General features: G+C 54.5%; 2 protein-coding genes across 3 annotated transcripts; one reads left to right on the forward strand and one right to left on the reverse strand.

Annotated features, from left to right (window-relative positions):
- Positions 1-2,432: 2,432 nt before the first annotated feature.
- HOXD13 (homeobox D13) lies at positions 2,433-4,521 on the reverse strand. Its single transcript, XM_033065252.1, has 2 exons — positions 3,810-4,521; positions 2,433-3,027 (listed from the first exon to the last, which is right to left on the reverse strand). The coding sequence occupies exons 1-2, from the start codon at positions 4,519-4,521 to the stop codon at positions 2,777-2,779; spliced, it is 963 nt and encodes a 320-aa protein (XP_032921143.1). The 3' UTR covers positions 2,433-2,776.
- A 6,734-nt stretch (positions 4,522-11,255) lies between these two features.
- On the forward strand, positions 11,256-15,778 carry EVX2 (even-skipped homeobox 2). 2 transcript variants are annotated; one of them, XM_033065004.1, is made up of 4 exons: positions 11,256-11,343; positions 12,174-13,033; positions 14,216-14,472; positions 15,027-15,778. In XM_033065004.1, exons 2-4 carry the CDS (start codon positions 12,610-12,612, stop codon positions 15,678-15,680), a joined length of 1,335 nt encoding a protein of 444 aa, XP_032920895.1. In that variant the 5' UTR covers positions 11,256-11,343; positions 12,174-12,609; the 3' UTR covers positions 15,681-15,778. The 2 variants fall into 2 exon arrangements, with proteins under 2 accessions (XP_032920895.1, XP_032920896.1); XM_033065005.1 differs by having other exon boundaries at positions 11,283-11,343; positions 12,288-13,033.
- The last annotated feature ends 407 nt before the right edge of the window (positions 15,779-16,185 follow it).

Here is a 16,185-nt window from a genome sequence, read left to right on the forward strand (position 1 = left end):
TGTTAATTATCTGCAATAACGTGAGCTACATTTCAGGCGAACCATTACATCCTTTTCTCTAAATACGGGCGGCTCTGGCCGGCTACCGCTGGGGCTGCGCGGCTGCATCCTGGCCCCGGGGCCACGTGAAACTCATGTCCTGAAGAGCCCAAGCTGTGGCCGAGGAGATTTTGAGCAAGGCTCATCAATGCCCCCGCTCCAGGCTTAGAAAACCCTTTTACTCTCAGCCGGTAGGTAGAGGGGCAGATGTGCGCCTCACCTTCCTCCTGCCTGTAACTGCTGGCTTCTTAATGATCCTGCACGTTCTTACGAAACTAAAAGCGACTCCTCTCCATCTGGGACCGATTTGCCAGACAGTTCGGGTTTCCTTCTGCCCGGGGAAGGAGGCTTTGGCTCGGCAAACTGCGCCTTCTGAAAGCACGGAGCCCGGCAAAGCCAAAGGTTAAGCCTGGAAGGAGGAAGAGAACAGCCCGCGATGGCTCCGCGGCCGGGAAACAAAACAGCTCTGCCAGTGCCCGGCCCTTCGTTCGCAGGGAGGGTCGGTGGGAGGAAAAACTGTGTAGAATTAATGGCAGTATGTGTGGGTGAGTGCCGGTGCCAAGGGGGAGAAGGCAAGAATTTAAAGCATTCGGAGAAAACAAGGTTGCATCAGCAGAGAGGGCCGTTCCAGGCACGTAAATGATGAGCACCACAAGTGTCCTTTTTATATTAGAATTAAACAAAAATGTGCTTTACGATAAAATCTGAACTGCTCAGAAATTGACTTTTTTTCGTCCGTGTAGGGAAAACAAACGCCATGAACGTGCAAGCGGAATAGAAGGGGGAAGGGGAAGGAAGAGGGGGAAGATAACCTCCCGATGGAGCCAGCCGCTAGCGGAGAAAACGGAGGGGCATCGCTCCGGGCCGGCCGCCGGGGAAGCGGCAAGTGCCGGCACATTTTGGGAATGGGGAACAAAGGGGCGGCGGGCAGGCAGAGCAGGGCTCGGAGGAAAAGGGGAGATGCAGCCTGCTTCCCACGCCCTTTATTTCTCTCCGGTAACACTTCTTTCTCGCTAAAACCCTTTCTAAAACAAGGCGCTTTCGAATATTATTCCCGATTCTTTAATGCGTGTCTTATTGTATCTACATCTCATTTCCCAGGAACGGCGTACTGTAAGTGTCCCTGAGAAGATCCCAGGCAAAACTGGAGCCCGTGAAACCCCCTGTGGCAAAAGAAGGAGAATTTCTTTCTCTCTTTTTATATATAGCGAAAAAAAAATCATTTTATTAAAGATGGTTCAGGAAAAGATTTGCAACATCGTTAACAGTTTGGAAGTTCAGATTTTGTACGTCCGACACAAAGTAAAAGCAGACTTTATGACAAATTTTTCAAAAATGGTTTATGGAGAAGTAGGCTTATCGTATGTCTTACCACATACAAAGGTAATCAAAATGTTTAGAGCAATAGTATATTATAATAAATAATACTAGTTTGGAACACATTTTAATAATTAGACGAGGCACATTAACAGAGAGGATACCGCTTCTCTCTCCCAGTTGTTGATTAGCGGGTCTGATTACCCTGTGTATAACATAACATGCACACTAGATTTAAAAGAATAAAAAAATCGACAAAATTTTAGCCTTTCGGCCCATATAAATTATGGCATCTTTTGAATTTCCTTTTTTATTGCTTCTGTCATTAACACCCGTTTAGTTTTGAGAATTAAAAGCTAGCAGTGACCTTCGCTTGTCCGACGAGGAGTTTTGGGCGGGAGGAAGGAGAAGAGTCTCTTGGGCTGGTCCAGACAAACAGGGCCGAGCGGACATTTCCAGCCAGGTCTGTGCAGTCCATACACACCTCTGCAGGGGCAGCCTCTCCTCTGGCTGCAGGGTGAGCTGGCCGCTCCGTCACGCCGAGAGCGCTCCCCGAGTGCCGCGATCCGCGCCTCCGCCGAGCGCTCAGCTCGCAGCCCCGTCCGGCAGCGCCCGCCGGGACACGAACTCTTCCCTTTTCCAGACGGGGCTCCTTTTCCAGCCGGGCAGTGTAGACTCCTTCACTAAAAACGAAACTGCGGCGGAAAGAACACACAAACCCGACCTCGACCCCAAACCTGCAGAAGCAGGCAGCGCGGTGGGACACGCCTGCGATTCTGAGCCTCGCAACAGCTCGGGGAGGTTCTCCCTTCCTCGAAAAAGTAATTAAAAATTCTACTGCAGCCAGTAACCCTCCACGAAATTCTCTCCGAGTCCCAGTGTACCAGGCAGGTTTGGCCAAAGCCGGGTGCTGCGACGGCTTCGTGTTCCGGCTTTCTATTATTTCCGATTGATCTTTTTTTCCCCACTCGACGTGTTTTGAAGTTTACGATACCAAATCAAAACTGACACTTTTTGGCACTGCTGTTGCTCAGAGAGAAGGGAAAAAAAAAAAAAAAAAAAAAAAAAACCAAACCAAAACCAGAATACCCCCCCAAAGATTTAGGCATTAAAGAAAATTATGGCTGTTACCGTTCAGCATATTTAAATTCGTTTATACTGGCCTAGAGGGAAGAACAGAAAATATAATTAATATTAATATTATTATTATTTTCAAAAAGAGAAACTATAATTCAATTCAAGGCTTGTCAACACTCCCTTACACTGAGAGAAAAACGCTGACTTTCACGGAAAACAATTCCCGAAATTTCACCACTGCTGGAAGGACAAAAAAATTTAAATATATTTTCAAGTCTTTCCGAAAGTCTTTAGCTGGTTGTAAATTGAGTTTATATTTTCATCACTGTCCGCAGCTAATGTATCAGGATACGTTGTCTTTCAGTTTGGAGACTATTTTCTTATCCTTCACTCTCCTGTTCTGAAACCAAATGGTAACTTGTCTCTCAGACAGGTTTGTGGCTGCAGATATCCTTCGCCTCTTGTCCTTGTTAATGAACTTGTTAATGGCATATTCATTCTCGAGTTCTTTAAGCTGCAGTTTTGTATACGGCACTCGCTTCTTTCTCCCACGCCGGTAGACACACATATCGGGCTGGTTTAGTGCAACGTCCCCTATTGTAAAAGACATTATGTGAAAAATCAGAATTTTATTACAGGCGTTTAAAGCTTAACCGATACTTGTTGGGCACTGGTTTTCATGGGCAAATAAATAATGCCGGGTTGTTTACAGTTTATTATTATTTACACTGCCACATTATTTGCACTCTAGTAAAGCACCACCAAAACTTTGATGGACTGTCATCACTTTTCAGGCATGCATCGCTAACCGAGCATGCAGGGCGGCGGGGGCATTGGCTGGGGGGCTGAGAGTGGGTCGTTGCTGGCAGCGCGCACACAGGAATCCCTTTGGTGAGAGTTTCCCGGGTTTGTTTGCATGTGGTTTGTGCCTCTGTGCCCTCACTACTCGCAGTGTCTTAAGTGCTCTGGGCCCTCCGGATCAGTCGTCAGCCGGAGAGGCAGAGGAGAGCAAGCCTTCGATCCACCGTCCTGCAAACTTCGAACGCGACTACAAACCCGGCCACCGAGGGGAGCAGCGGGAGAAGGGCCCGAGGCCGCCCCGGCGCTCGCGGGCCGGGGGTCCGGTGCCTGGCGGGGAGGTTCTGGGGTCAGTCCCGCGGGTGTGGAAAGCAGGGGTGAGGATTTTCTCGGGGATAGACGGCCGAGGGGTAGTGAGAAAAAGAGAATATCCACCGCCCCCACCCTGCTCTATGCGTGTCTGTGCAGCGTGTCCAGCTCGGCAGGCCGCCCCTGCAGCCCGGGGGGCGGGGGAGGGGACGGAAAGGCGGAGGAGGCGCGGGGGAGTTCTGCTCAGACCGTTTCTCCCCCTCTCGTACCTGGAAAGGACGATTTCCAGAAGTGTGAGCTCTGTGTCTGATCTTTGGCACAGTAAACCTGACTATTCCAGCCATTAGCCAGAGTCCAAGACTGATAGCCCTCCATTGATATGTATGTTTCGTGTCTCGGTTCCCCAGAGCCAAACGTTGAGACCATGTCTATGTACCCAGGAACGTGCTGGTAGGGGGTTGTATAGCCCTGGTAGAAGGACACTTCCTTTGCCCTGGAGGAGACTTCATTGGCGGGGACACTCGTGCTGGTCAAGCTGGAGACGTCCATGTACTTTTCCACGGGAAAGCCGCCAATGGAGGCATGGGGGGGAGACTTCAGGGCGTTTTGCTGTATCCCAACCCCGTGGGACATCCTGCAGCTATAGTATCCATTGCCAAAGTGATACCCATAGCCCAGCGCGGGGGCGGCGGCCGCCGTGGTGGAGCCCGGGCAGTCCTTGGTCGGGGGGTCGGGCCTCGCCGCCGCCCCCGAGCGCTCCCCTCCGCCGGCGTAGGCAAAACCCGAGGCGGCGGCGGCGGCAGCGGCGGCGGCGGCCGCTCGGCCCGTGTGCGCCGCCCCGAAAACGGGCGAGGAGAGAAAATTACGGCACTGCCCGGGGGCTCCGCCGCCGCCTCCGCCGCTGCCGCCGCCGCCGCCGCTGCTGTCGCCGCGCAGTCCGTCCATCTCCCAGCTCGCTGCTTTGCTCATGGCCTTGCACATCGCGGGCGGCGGCGGCGGCTCGGTTCCCGGCCGGGCATGATGCGGATGGTTATTTGCCTCCAACAGGTTGGATCCTGGCGGTACGTTTATAAAAACGAAGTCCAGGTTGGGAGGGGGGACCGGGGTGGGGGCGGCCGGCCCCAGATTAGTTTGCCTCAGCTCGGGGGGCTGCTCATAGGCTGCCGTCGGAACATGTGACCCTCCCGCTGCCCGCACTGCCCCTTTCGCCTCGCAGCCCCCCGGTCCGCACCGACGGCGCCCCCACCCTCTGCTCCCACCCCCGCCCCGCCGCCGAGCTCCCGCCCCGCCACGGCCCCGGCGCTGGAGCGGGGGGAGGCTGGGCGGGCGAGCGGCGGTGATGCCCCTTCGGACCAACCTAGGCCCCCGTTGCCTTCATCTCCCCCTTCCTCCTGCCCGCGGCTTCAAAAAGGCCAGCCGAGTACCACTGGACCTTTTGAGGCCGCGGGAAGGGGCCCTTTTTACAGGCACGGACAGGGGTCTCACCGGATCCACAGTGAGACCTTCTCCAGCTCATTGTTGCGTCTGCAAGGGGGGAAAGCCCCAACACAGTCTTTGTATTCCGTCCTCTCCACCTTCCTTCTTCCCGGCGATATATGGTGTAGAAGGGCTTTGTTCTATGCGAAAAGGGGTCCCCTGGCTTCACTGAACTGTCGGTCCCTGGGAGAAAGCTCCTTTACCCCCCACCCCCCTTACCCTCCCCTCGATATTGCTACCGGCCAGGAAAATGCCCGGGTCTGTGCGCAGCGCAGGATGGTAAACCTGGCACTCATTAGATGTGGCTTTTTTTCCCCGTGCAGTGTCAGTTCATGCCGTGGTAAGGCAGCCTAGTTAAAACGCAGAGTTTGCTTACGCTGACCGCTGTTCTTGGGATGCCTTCTGAAGACGGTGGCAAATCCTTCGGTCGCCTCTCTCAACTCTCACATTGAGTAGAGATGGAGATGCAGGAGCGCGAAGTACTGGAAGTGGAGAAAGCTCCGAAGACGACTCCCAACTCCAGCCCCAACCGCAACCTCAACCACAAACCCAATCCCTACCCCTCTGGACCGAGTCCAGTCGTTCCGCAGTTATATATTGCACACTTGGCTCTCTCTTGGGCGCGGAGGGCAAAAAGTTGCTGGGAAAAGTGTCAACTTCGCGGGGAAGGGCAGGGAAACTCCGCACCGCTGAAAATTATATATCTGAGGCTGTGTTTACTGTCCCTACGGAGGGTCAGGCACATGAGAGGAGAGGCAGCCACCACGGAGGTGAAACTCTGTGCCGACACCATTTCGGGGCTCTGGGGATGTCCTTGCTGGGCAGCCCGGGCAGGTGGTGGCGGGGCTGCCCGGACGCCGGGCTGTCGGGGAATACCTGCATGTCCCGCAGCAGCCGCCCGTCCTGCAGCCCTGCTTTGTAGCCGGTCTAACACTGGTCGGCGGGATCTGGAATCGGGGTTTGGAATGACAAACGGGTGCCTGTAATTACGGCAACAACCGGATGGCATAGACGAGTTCATGTTCATTACCTCTGACCGCATAATTGCTGTTAAGTTTTCATAATCAGCTAAGAAGTGAGCCAGGCGTGATTACATGTTTCTTTCGGTTATAAGCCGAGTCAGTATTTACACTCAGGACATTAAACTCTCCGTAATTAGAAGGAAGTTTTGTCGAAGAGCGGTTTTCTCACCCTTTTATGTCCCTACAAGCAACTTTCTAGCGAAAACGTTGCTATAAAAAGAAGTCCAGAGAAACGAAGGCTTTTATTTCTCCGGATATCTTTCTATGCGTATTCCCACGTCCTGTTGTGTTTCCTCTTTCAATAAATGATGCAGTGAAAATTTCTCTCGTGTCAGGACCTTTAAAAAAGGCCGTGAAAGAAAGGAACACCTAAACAGCACGGTTTCGGAGCTTTTTAAGGTCGATTGCATCAAAGGAAACCACGGTGCAGCCCTTAGAGGTCTTCAGCCCTGCCGAGACCTCTGCTCCAGCCAGAGCCCCTCGGTGTACCAAAAAAAACTCTTGGGGCGGGTTCATGACCAACAACTTCAATTCTATAATGAGCTGCTTTGTGAAGGGTGTAGAAAACAGCGTTGCCTTGCATGGCAGGATATTATGCACAGGAATAAATGATCTCATGAGCAAAGGTCGGTTCTCTGAGAGCACCCACCCAGTTTACAAGTAGCAGGATGCGTCCCGCACCCCGGCCCAGGGGGCCGCGCCTTGTGGAGGCCCCGAGCAGCCCGGCGCTTCCTTTGCCCAGGGAGAACAGTTCCCATCGAGGCTCAGCTCCGTGTTGGGCAGGGCAGGAGGAGCTGCCGTGCTGGCCGGGCCTCTCTCCCTGCGAGGCCGTCCTTGTCTTCTCCGAGCAGCGCTTCCGAGGGTGGCCAGTGCCCCCGAGGAGTCGCGTCGCATTTTCCATTGACACATTGCAGGGGAATCTGCAGAATACACGAGCTAGAAAGCAACGCTGCAGGCGTGCTTGTACTTCCCCAGAAGAAAAGTTTGGAGGGTTTATTTATTTACTTTTAAACATATTTACAATCCTAAAATTATCTCATTTAGTCAAGTGTATTTACCCTGGTTTAATACAGTCAGGATTCCGCTCAAACTTTTAGCACAGGTTTTAGCCTCTGCCTGTTATTCATCCCTTACAGGAAGCCCCCGATTTTTTTTCTCCTCCCTCGCCAGAATTTGACGATGGTAATTGTGTCGATAGGAAGTTGCTTCTCCTGTTAGTGTTTGCTGTAGGAAAAAAACCCCTCTCGTCCAGGACAAATAGAGAACGCAAACAAAACCGCTCGATTTTTATGTCTCCCAAACATTATCCCGTGTGCACTCTGTTCCGTTGTTACCTTTTAACTTTTACGAATTTTTAATAGCTAAACTGAATAGAAGAACTTTCATTTTCCCCCATGTCTTTAAAAAAACAGCCAGTTATGATAACGAATAGATTGAACAGCAACACGTGAAGAATTGTTAAACTATTTCCTCCTCCAGCTCTATGCCACAACTTCTCACTTCTTTAGTTACTTCAACCTCAAATAATCCGTTTCGCGACGCAGAAGGTTTTCCCGGGGCTCCCCGCGCGGCCTCGGTGCAGCGGCCACGGGCGGCTGAGCTTCAGCAGCGGGCGTTGAACTTGAGCTCCCGGGTCACGGGCTGGTGGCGGCCGCTCTCTGGCTGCCACCGCCGCTCGGAAACAGCGCGGGGACCTCGGGACCCTGACCTTGGAGCAGCTGGGCAGCCTACCGCAGTTGCAACCTAAACGGAGCCATCGGGTCCCTTTGCGACCGGACGTGGGCTTTATCGTTTGAATTAAACCCTGTCTGTGTACAAAGGCGGCCTCAGAATACATCATGTAACTATGAAGCTCGCGTAGCGTCCCGTGGATTTCTGCCTGGGCAGTGGTGGGAGGGACGGCGTGCAGGGCCCGCGGGGACACGCTGTGCTCGTGTCCTTCACTCGCGAGTGACATTTCACACACAATATGGATGAACACACCCCACTGCTGTTCCTATGCTGATATGGCTGCCTGAGGCAGAGGGGTGAAGTCGGGGCCGAGCAGGAGCGTGCTGCCAGGGCACTGCCCTGCCAGGCGCACCCGGCTGGCGGGAGGGGGTGGGCAGGGCTGGGCGACAGGGTGGCAGCACCTGCGGGCGGGACAGGAGAGCAGAGAGGGCAGGGCCCGTGGGCAGGGCCGGGGAGTGCGACAGGCAGGACAGGCAGGGCTGGACAGCAGGGCTGGACAGCAGGGCAGGACGGGCATGGCAGGGCAGGCAGGGCAGGGCTGGCAGGAGGGACGGACAGCAAGGCTGGACAGCAGAGCAGAACTAGCAGGGCAGGACTAGCAGGGCAGGGCTGGCAGTGCAGGACTAGCAGGGCAGGGCCGGCAGGGCAGGAACGGGCTGGACAGCAGGGCAGGACAGCAGAGTAGGGCGGAGCTGGCAGGGCTGGCAGGGCAGGGCAGGAATGGGCCCGACAGCAGGGCAGGACTAGCAGGGCAGGGCTGGCAGGGCAGGGCTGGCAGGGCAGGACAGCAGAGCAGGGCTAGCAGGGCAGGGCTGGCAGGAACGGGCAGGAACGGGCTGTACAGTAGGGCAGGACAGCAGAGCAGGGCTGGCAGGGCAGGGCTGGCAGGTCAGGACTAGCAGGGCAGGACAGCAGAGCAGGGCTGGCAGGGTAGGACAGCAGAGCAGGGCTGGCAGGGCAGGGCTGGCAGAGCAGGGCAGGAACGGGCTGTACAGCAGGGAAGGACAGCAGAGCAGGGCTGGCAGGGCAGGACTAGCAGAGCAGGGCTGGCAGGGCAGGGCTGGCAGGGCAGGACAGCAGAGCAGGGCTGGCAGGGCAGGACAGCAGAGCAGGGCTGGCAGGGCAGGGCTGGCAGGGCAGGGTTGGCAGGGCAGGACAGCAGAGCAGGACTGGCAGGGCAGGGCAGGAACGGGCTGTACAGCAGGGAAGGGCTGGCAGGGCAGGGCTGGCAGTGCCGCCGAGTTGCCGCCAGGTGGCGCCGCCGGGCCTGCCGCGGGCACAGCGCTCCCCGCCCCGGGGTCCCTCGGAGCGGCCCCGCCGGGAGCGGCTCCCCGCACCCCCCATTCCCACCCGCACCGCACCCCCGACCCGCACCGCCGCTCTCTCCCACCCCACGGGCCGCGTCCCGGAGACCCTGCGCTACCCTGCGCTCTGCCCTGGGGTGCTGCTGGCAGCCTGCCCCGCTGCGGGATTGGAAGCATATATTCCCGCCCGTCTTCCCAAGAACGCTCTGACTGGTGAAAAGCTGCCCGAGATGTTTGTCTCGTTTAATACGAACTTCGTTTCAATTAAGCTGCGTGACCCTTTTTTCCCGGGTAAGACTTAATAAGTGAGTACTGAAATATTCTTTGATGCCTCCAGCAATAACTTTCAAGGTAAAAAATCTGGCCAAAGGCCTAAGCAGCTATTTAAACTTACAAGAACAACTGAGTAAACAGAGTCTAACAAAAGCTCACGTATTTCGGCAGTTTCTCGGCGGTCTCTGTAACTTCCTCCCTCTTCCCACTAATGTCGTTTCAATGTCCGTGGTTCTTCAGGCTTAGCTGCTGGTTTTGAACACCTACAAATATATTCTGAAAGGTTTTGTAGACTGTGCTACTCTTCTCGGAAAAAAAAAACCCCAACCAAACCAAAATACCAATGGAACACCACAAAAGAAAAGCAACAATAATTTAAAAAAAGTTAAACAAAACAAGAATCCAAAACACAAACCCGCAGCCAACAGACGCACACAACAACCCAAGAGATAAATATCAGTGCAGTAAATACCTCTAGTTTTCTGGGAATATAAACAACTAACAAGTATTTTATTAGGGGGTTGACGGTTTGGGGTGAACTAATGAACCACATTGCTGGGAACGGTTTTGTACCCTCACCTCTACCTAGTGGAAGATTATTAGCGTCTTGTATAACATTTTATAACCCTTGCATATGAATCTAGCTGTATTTTAAGATACTCTGTACATAACCTAGGGTAACAGTATTATTTAAAAGGTGCAAAATATAACCCTAGTAAAGATCATTCATAGCCGCACTTGAGTGTAACTTATTTTTCTCACATTGGGGCTTTTCACATAGTCTTTTTCATCCGCTCCAAATAACATAAAACCCGTTCTCTCCTTTTTAGTGGTGCAGTTACATTTTTTGAGTCTAAAACTGTGCCGGTTCTGGTGGTGTGCGCATACGATTGCCTCCGAGATGTGGTATCTCGGCTGCGGTTTTCGAGAGAGCAGAGGGAAAGATGCTCGCCGCGTTACAGTATGTAAGAAAACAGACGAGGGCGCCAAACGACAGCAATAAACCCGGCCACAGGCTTCCGCTCCGCCTCCGCCCCGCCGGGACCGGCGGCCGGGCCGCGCCTGCAGCGGAGCGGGGCACGGCGGGGAAGCGAGGGGCTGCGGGGAGCGGCGGGGCCGCGTCCCCCGGGCGGGCCGGGCGGTGCCGCTGCGGCCGGCAGGGCTCCTGCACCTCGGGGCACCCCCGGGACACGCGGGGCACCCCCGGGACACGTTCTGTCCCTCCGCAGCTCCCGGCCCGGCCGGGTCCCCGTGGGGTGTGTGCGGTGCCCTGGCCTGCGCACCGCTCCTGTCCCCTCCGCATCGGCCCCTCCGCCGCGCCCGCGGGCGAGGAAAAGTTGGCATTTACTCTTGTCTGGGTTGAGGGCTGTAAAACGCAGGACACCACACCGCAGTCTAAATTCACGTTTCACATAAAACTCTCATTAATAGAAGGTTGGACTTTGCAAACAACGCCTAGAATGTTTCTTAAATGTTTGGTGGAATGTTTAGGGAGACTTTAACACGTTATTGAAAAAAAATCTGACAAGTATCCCATTTTCGAACTATGAATCATGCGCAAGAGCACAAGAACTTAGGGGATGCGAGTGACCAAGATTAGCAGGAAGTGCTCTCCTCATTAAAAAAAAAAAAAATTAAAAATAATTTTAAAATATCAAACCCGCGTTTAATCACAGGAAACATTCGGGTGTTTCTCCGGGAGATGAATCTCGTATTCCCAGGTCTAAACACTAGATGATGTGGGTGAAAAAAAATCACGGCGAGAAAAAAGGTTGGGCAGCTATTGAAGCGCACTCCAGAGATGCTAACGACAAAGGATTTATCTTCGTTTAAATGGTTGCCATCAGCGTCATTATTACTAGCAAAGTTACCACTGAAGGGAGACTTTCCGACTGTCACGTCTGCCGAGCGCGGCAGCCCGTGTCTCCAGCAGCGCGGCGACGCTTCGCCCCGCGGCACCCGGCAAAGAGCGGAGGGATGAGCTAACTGAGCCACAGGTAACTTCGGACAGAGGGTGTTAAGGTGATGTTTCTGATAGGTCGGAGCCTGCAGGCAATAGCCCCCCATCCATCATTTAATTCTATGATTGTTTTTTAATTTTCAAACGCTTAGGTTTTATTGGTGGTGGGGAGGAAAGAAGCAGGGGGCTGGAGTGAAACCTGCCGGGAGAATGAAATGGACGTCCACGGAGTGTTTTAAATCACGAATGAATTTAATGCTCTCCAGTTATTTCCTTCCCCTATCATACCGTACAACAGTCAGTATTTTCCCAGAGGGAAGAAAAATCCCGGGCTAGCTTCGTCGATAAGCAGGATTATAGAAAGTAAAAATGAGATCATATTTAAGGACGCAACAAAGATAATAGAGTTGTAATATATAAGATTGTAGCAAATATTTTAATCTCCAGGTAACTACTCTAGGTACATTTGAATCCAGGCAGCAGACTTATAAAGTCTGTGCATGAGGTTCGCGGGTGTGAGGGGGTGCGTGGGGGTGTCAGTGTAAATTCCTAAATAAAAGTACTAACGTGGTCTGGAAATGGGAGGGAAACGTAAAGACATAGCAGCAGCAGGAGGTTCTGGGTCCTCTGGTCCTCTTCCAGCATTTCCTTGCTTTGTGATCTAAAATTCATCCCAGAAATAATAATAAAGAAAAGCATTATCTAATATTTAGCATGTAGTTCTGTCCGAGGACAAATGAGAAAGAAGCTGCATCATTAGGACCTAAAAGGCAACAAAACAAAAATCAGAGCATAATGATGCACCTAAATGAAGGGGGAAATGTTGCACAGCTCATTTTATTAATCAGACTGTCAATTCCACCCCAGAGGCCAAACCCCAGAGCAATTCAAGCAGGATCTGATCAAGCTAAGGACAGGAGCTTTACTCCTCACTTCTTGTCTTTCTTTCTTTCCACCTGGATATATTTGTCTGCTCTGAAGCCGCCTTCATTATCCACTGACAGGAGCTTGTATTTATTTGCTTATAAACCTGTTACAATAAATGATTATTCGAACAGCGTCATTCGTACCTTAATGACGAGCACCACTTTTTGATGAATGACATTTCGGGCTAGAAAGGATGTATGGGTCATTTTGACCAGTCATTCCCTCGCTTTGGCATCCCACAATTTTTACACCTCCCTCAAAAACAGATAATAATATTTAGAGACACTTGCCGGGCTGAATGTGAATTAGCCCCTGCTGCAGCTCATCATTAGTACAGGACCAGCCCTGCAACTTTGACATTTTTTATAAAGCTGAGATGATGGAAAGAATAAGAAAAGAGATGATCCTGATGGAGAGAGGGCTGCACAGCCCTACAGCTGGCAAAAGGCTCTCGAATTTGTCAGACTCAGCTGGAAATGCGGTGTTGGAGGCCCTTGAAAATTCTCCGCACAGTGGTCGCCTCAGCCCGAGACTGACTGCCGCCTCCCTGCACAGCGCTATAGGGGACATCTCCGCCAAAGGCAAATTTGAAATAGACACTTTATTCAATCTCCAGCATCCGAGCAGCGAAAGCACTGTCTCCTCCGAAATCCCGCCGTCGGAAAGCAGGAAGAAAATCAGCCTTTATTCCGAAGTTGCTCAAGAGGCAGATATGAACAGTGATGTGGAGGTGGGCTGCTCCGCGCTCCGCTCCCCGGCCAGCCTGACTTCCTCCCAGCTGAAGGAAAACAGTAACAAAGGTAACTCTTCCTTTATCATCTTCATCTAAGCCCCGCACTTTGCCAACTGGCTTTAAAAACCAGAGGAAACCCACCGCCACCGCCAAAGTTGCTGGCCTCTGCATCGGCGCTCTCTCTTCTGCGAAGACAGAGCTCCAGGCTGTAAAATATTATTGCAATTACTGCGCTACCCCAACAGCCGAGATACACTGTCCGGGCAGCTCCTGCGCCGGTGCCTTCGCGTGTGTGTGTGCATGCCCAAATCCATTGATATGTAGATATATATCCAGAATATATGTGGGCACAAATATCCACCCACCTATATTTAGGCAAAGCTTTCTCCGTGTATTTCCCCGCGCTCTTGGAGCTCTCGGCGTCTCTTGAGCTGTACATGAGTGTATATACATAGATTAAATTAGAGAGGGAGAGGGGGGGAATGCGAGGAAACTGCCCGCATTTGACTGTGTGTGTCCTTCTCTGTGTATATGCAACGTGCTGTCTGTGTCCACCTCGGGCTAATTTGGCATTGTTCACTTTTCATCTGCTTGTAAGAGGCGTTTTGAAACAGCCTCGTCTCCTTCCCCGTTCTTTCCGGGGCACGGTGATGGACGGTGGTTGTTACTGCTGCTGGAGGTGGAGGTTGTTATTATTGGGGAGGTGCAGGCAGATGAACGGTGGATTTCCTAGGGGCCACAGTGCATGCCTTTTTCGTCAAATGTGCCAGAGAAAGGAAGGGATGCTCGACGTAACCCTAGAGAGAGGGGAAAAAAAAAAAGGAAAAAAAAAAAGAAAGGAAAAAAAAAAGAAAAAGGGTTTTATGGCTGCTTTTATTTTGCACGTCTCAAACGAAACTAAAGAACGGCAGTCGAAGGGGGACAGGCTAGCGCCGAGCCCGGGCCCCTAGCTACGGCCCGCGCCCTCGCCTGCTCTCCCCTGAGCTTGGCTGTCCTGTAGTCTCCAAGCCCGCCCCATCTGAAAATAAAGCAGTCATGAAGGATTAAAAAACCCCAACCCAACCAACCAAACAAATAATAACCAAAAAAACCTCTCCAAATCCAAATTTATCGATTCTGATAGCAGCAGGGATTTGTAAGAATGACAGCTGGCCTTCAGCACGGGCGTAGCGGGCCCTGTCCGGCCTGGCCGGGAGGACTGGGGGGCCACCGTGTCGCCCGCTCTCACCACCGTGCCCTCGCCCCGCAGGCTACACGGAGAGCAGCCCGACACCCAGCGCCCCCGCCGCCGCCGCCGCCCCCGCGGCCGCCATCGGCAGCCTGCACAGCGGTGGTGCGCTGGGCGGCTCGGCCGCGGGGGCCGACCAGGTGCGCCGCTACCGCACCGCCTTCACCCGCGAGCAGATCGCCCGCCTGGAGAAGGAGTTTTACCGCGAGAACTACGTGTCGCGGCCGCGGCGCTGCGAGCTGGCCGCCGCCCTCAATCTCCCCGAAACCACCATCAAGGTACGCCGCGTTCCGCGCCCCAGCGAGGTGCGGCTGCCCCGCGGTGCCCGCGGAGCCCGGGCCGCATTCGGCTGCGCTCTCGGCTGAGGGACTCGCAGGGCCCACAGCTATGCGCACCACTTGTGCTCGTTCGCTTTTCTGCATCCAACACTTCTCGTCAGCTTTTAAAAAAAGTTGCTGTTATTACTGTTGTTTTTATTTTTCTCGTCAGTTTTTATCGCGTTAGTCTATTTCCTAAAGTGAATAGGGGAGAGAATAAACGTAGGGAGAATGACTGAGCGTCAGTACCGCGAAGAGTCCTGAGTGGGGAGGAGGGGACGATTCGATGGGAAAACATTTATTCGGATCGAAGGGGTCCTTCTCGAGTAGAGGGAGGGCCGCACCCGCCGCTCCCCTCGGGCAAGGTCACGGGAGATTGCTCCGGGAGGGAGAGGAGTCCCCTGGAAGCGCAGGCAATATGTTTCGGTGGGTGCCCGCCGGTGTCCGCGGGCGCGGGTGCGGAGGGGCTCGGAGCGGAGCGGAGCTGAGGCCGCGCTGTGCTTGTATCCCCGCAGGTGTGGTTCCAGAACCGGCGGATGAAGGACAAGCGGCAGCGCCTGGCCATGTCCTGGCCACACCCGGCCGACCCCAGCTTCTACACCTACATGATGACACACGCGGCGGCCACGGGCAGTCTGCCCTACCCTTTCCACTCCCACGTCCCGCTCCACTACTACCCGCACGTCGGGGTCACGGCCGCCGCCGCCGCCGCCGCTGCCTCGGGAGCCGCCGCCGCGCCCTTCGCCACCTCCATCCGCCCGCTGGACACTTTCCGCGCCCTGTCGCACCCCTACTCCCGGCCGGAGCTGCTCTGCAGTTTCCGACACCCCGGCCTCTACCAGACGCCGGCCGCCGCCGGCCTCAACAGCAGCGCGGCCGCCTCGGCGGCAGCGGCGGCGGCAGCGGCGGCGGCGGCGGCGGCGGGCTCGGGGCCGCCGGGGAGCTCGGCGCCCTGCTCCTGCCTCAGCTGCCACAGCAGCCAGACGGCGGCGGCGGCGGCAGCGGCGGCCTCGGCGCTGGGTTCGCGGGGCGGCGCGGCCGCCGACTTCCCGTGCACGGCGGCGGGGCAGCGCTCCGAGAGCGGCTTCCTGCCCTACTCGGCCGCCGTGCTCAGCAAGGCCGCGGTCGCCTCGCCGGACCAGCGGGAGGAGGCGCCGCTCACCAGATAACTATCCTGGCCCGAGCCCGGGGTGTTTTGTAGAGAGAGACGGGGGGGATTGTGGGGGTCGGGCCGAGGGGCGCCCCCGCACTCGGCCAAAAAGTTCTGTCTATTTTTTTATTGCTGACCGCCCCGCCGCGGCGGGGGGAACCGCGGGAGCGGCGGGGAGGGCGCTCCGCGCTGCTGCGCCCCCGCGGAGGCGGCCCCGGGTGCTCGCTGCCGGCTCCGCGGGGTGCAGGCGCGGCGGGGGCAGAGAGGGGCAGCCGGCGGAAGGGAATGTGTTTCTGGTCTTTTTTTTTTTTTTTTTTTTTTTTTTTTTTAATTATTATTATTATTATTTCGGTTTGAGTTCGAGTAAATGGGAAATGTCTCGAGTATTTCCGTACGACAAGCGGTAGCTAATGAGGCGGCCGCGTCCGGGCCAGTAACGGGAAGGGAAGTGTGACATTGTCAGGATGGGGAGAGGCATTTTTTAAGATCACGCTTTCTAACTACCATAATCCACGCTATCTGGG

The sequence above is a fragment of the Catharus ustulatus genome, chromosome 7, assembly GCF_009819885.2.
Source record: "Catharus ustulatus isolate bCatUst1 chromosome 7, bCatUst1.pri.v2, whole genome shotgun sequence".
NCBI lineage: Eukaryota > Metazoa > Chordata > Aves > Passeriformes > Turdidae > Catharus > Catharus ustulatus.

What these genes read in the sequence shown, in the direction of transcription:
- HOXD13 (XM_033065252.1), bottom strand. Translation starts at nt 4,521, where the DNA reads ATGTGCAAGGCCATGAGCAAAGCAGCGAGCTGGGAGATGGACGGACTG. An exon ending in CTGGAAATCGTCCTTTCCAG is followed by an intron (nt 3,028 to 3,809) that starts GTACGAGAGGGG and finishes CTTTTACAATAG; the next exon opens with GGGACGTTGCACTAAACCAG.
- EVX2 (XM_033065004.1), top strand. Translation starts at nt 12,610, where the DNA reads ATGATGGAAAGAATAAGAAAAGAGATGATCCTGATGGAGAGAGGGCTG. An exon ending in GAAGGAAAACAGTAACAAAG is followed by an intron (nt 13,034 to 14,215) that starts GTAACTCTTCCT and finishes CTCGCCCCGCAG; the next exon opens with GCTACACGGAGAGCAGCCCG. An exon ending in TCCCCGAAACCACCATCAAG is followed by an intron (nt 14,473 to 15,026) that starts GTACGCCGCGTT and finishes GTATCCCCGCAG; the next exon opens with GTGTGGTTCCAGAACCGGCG.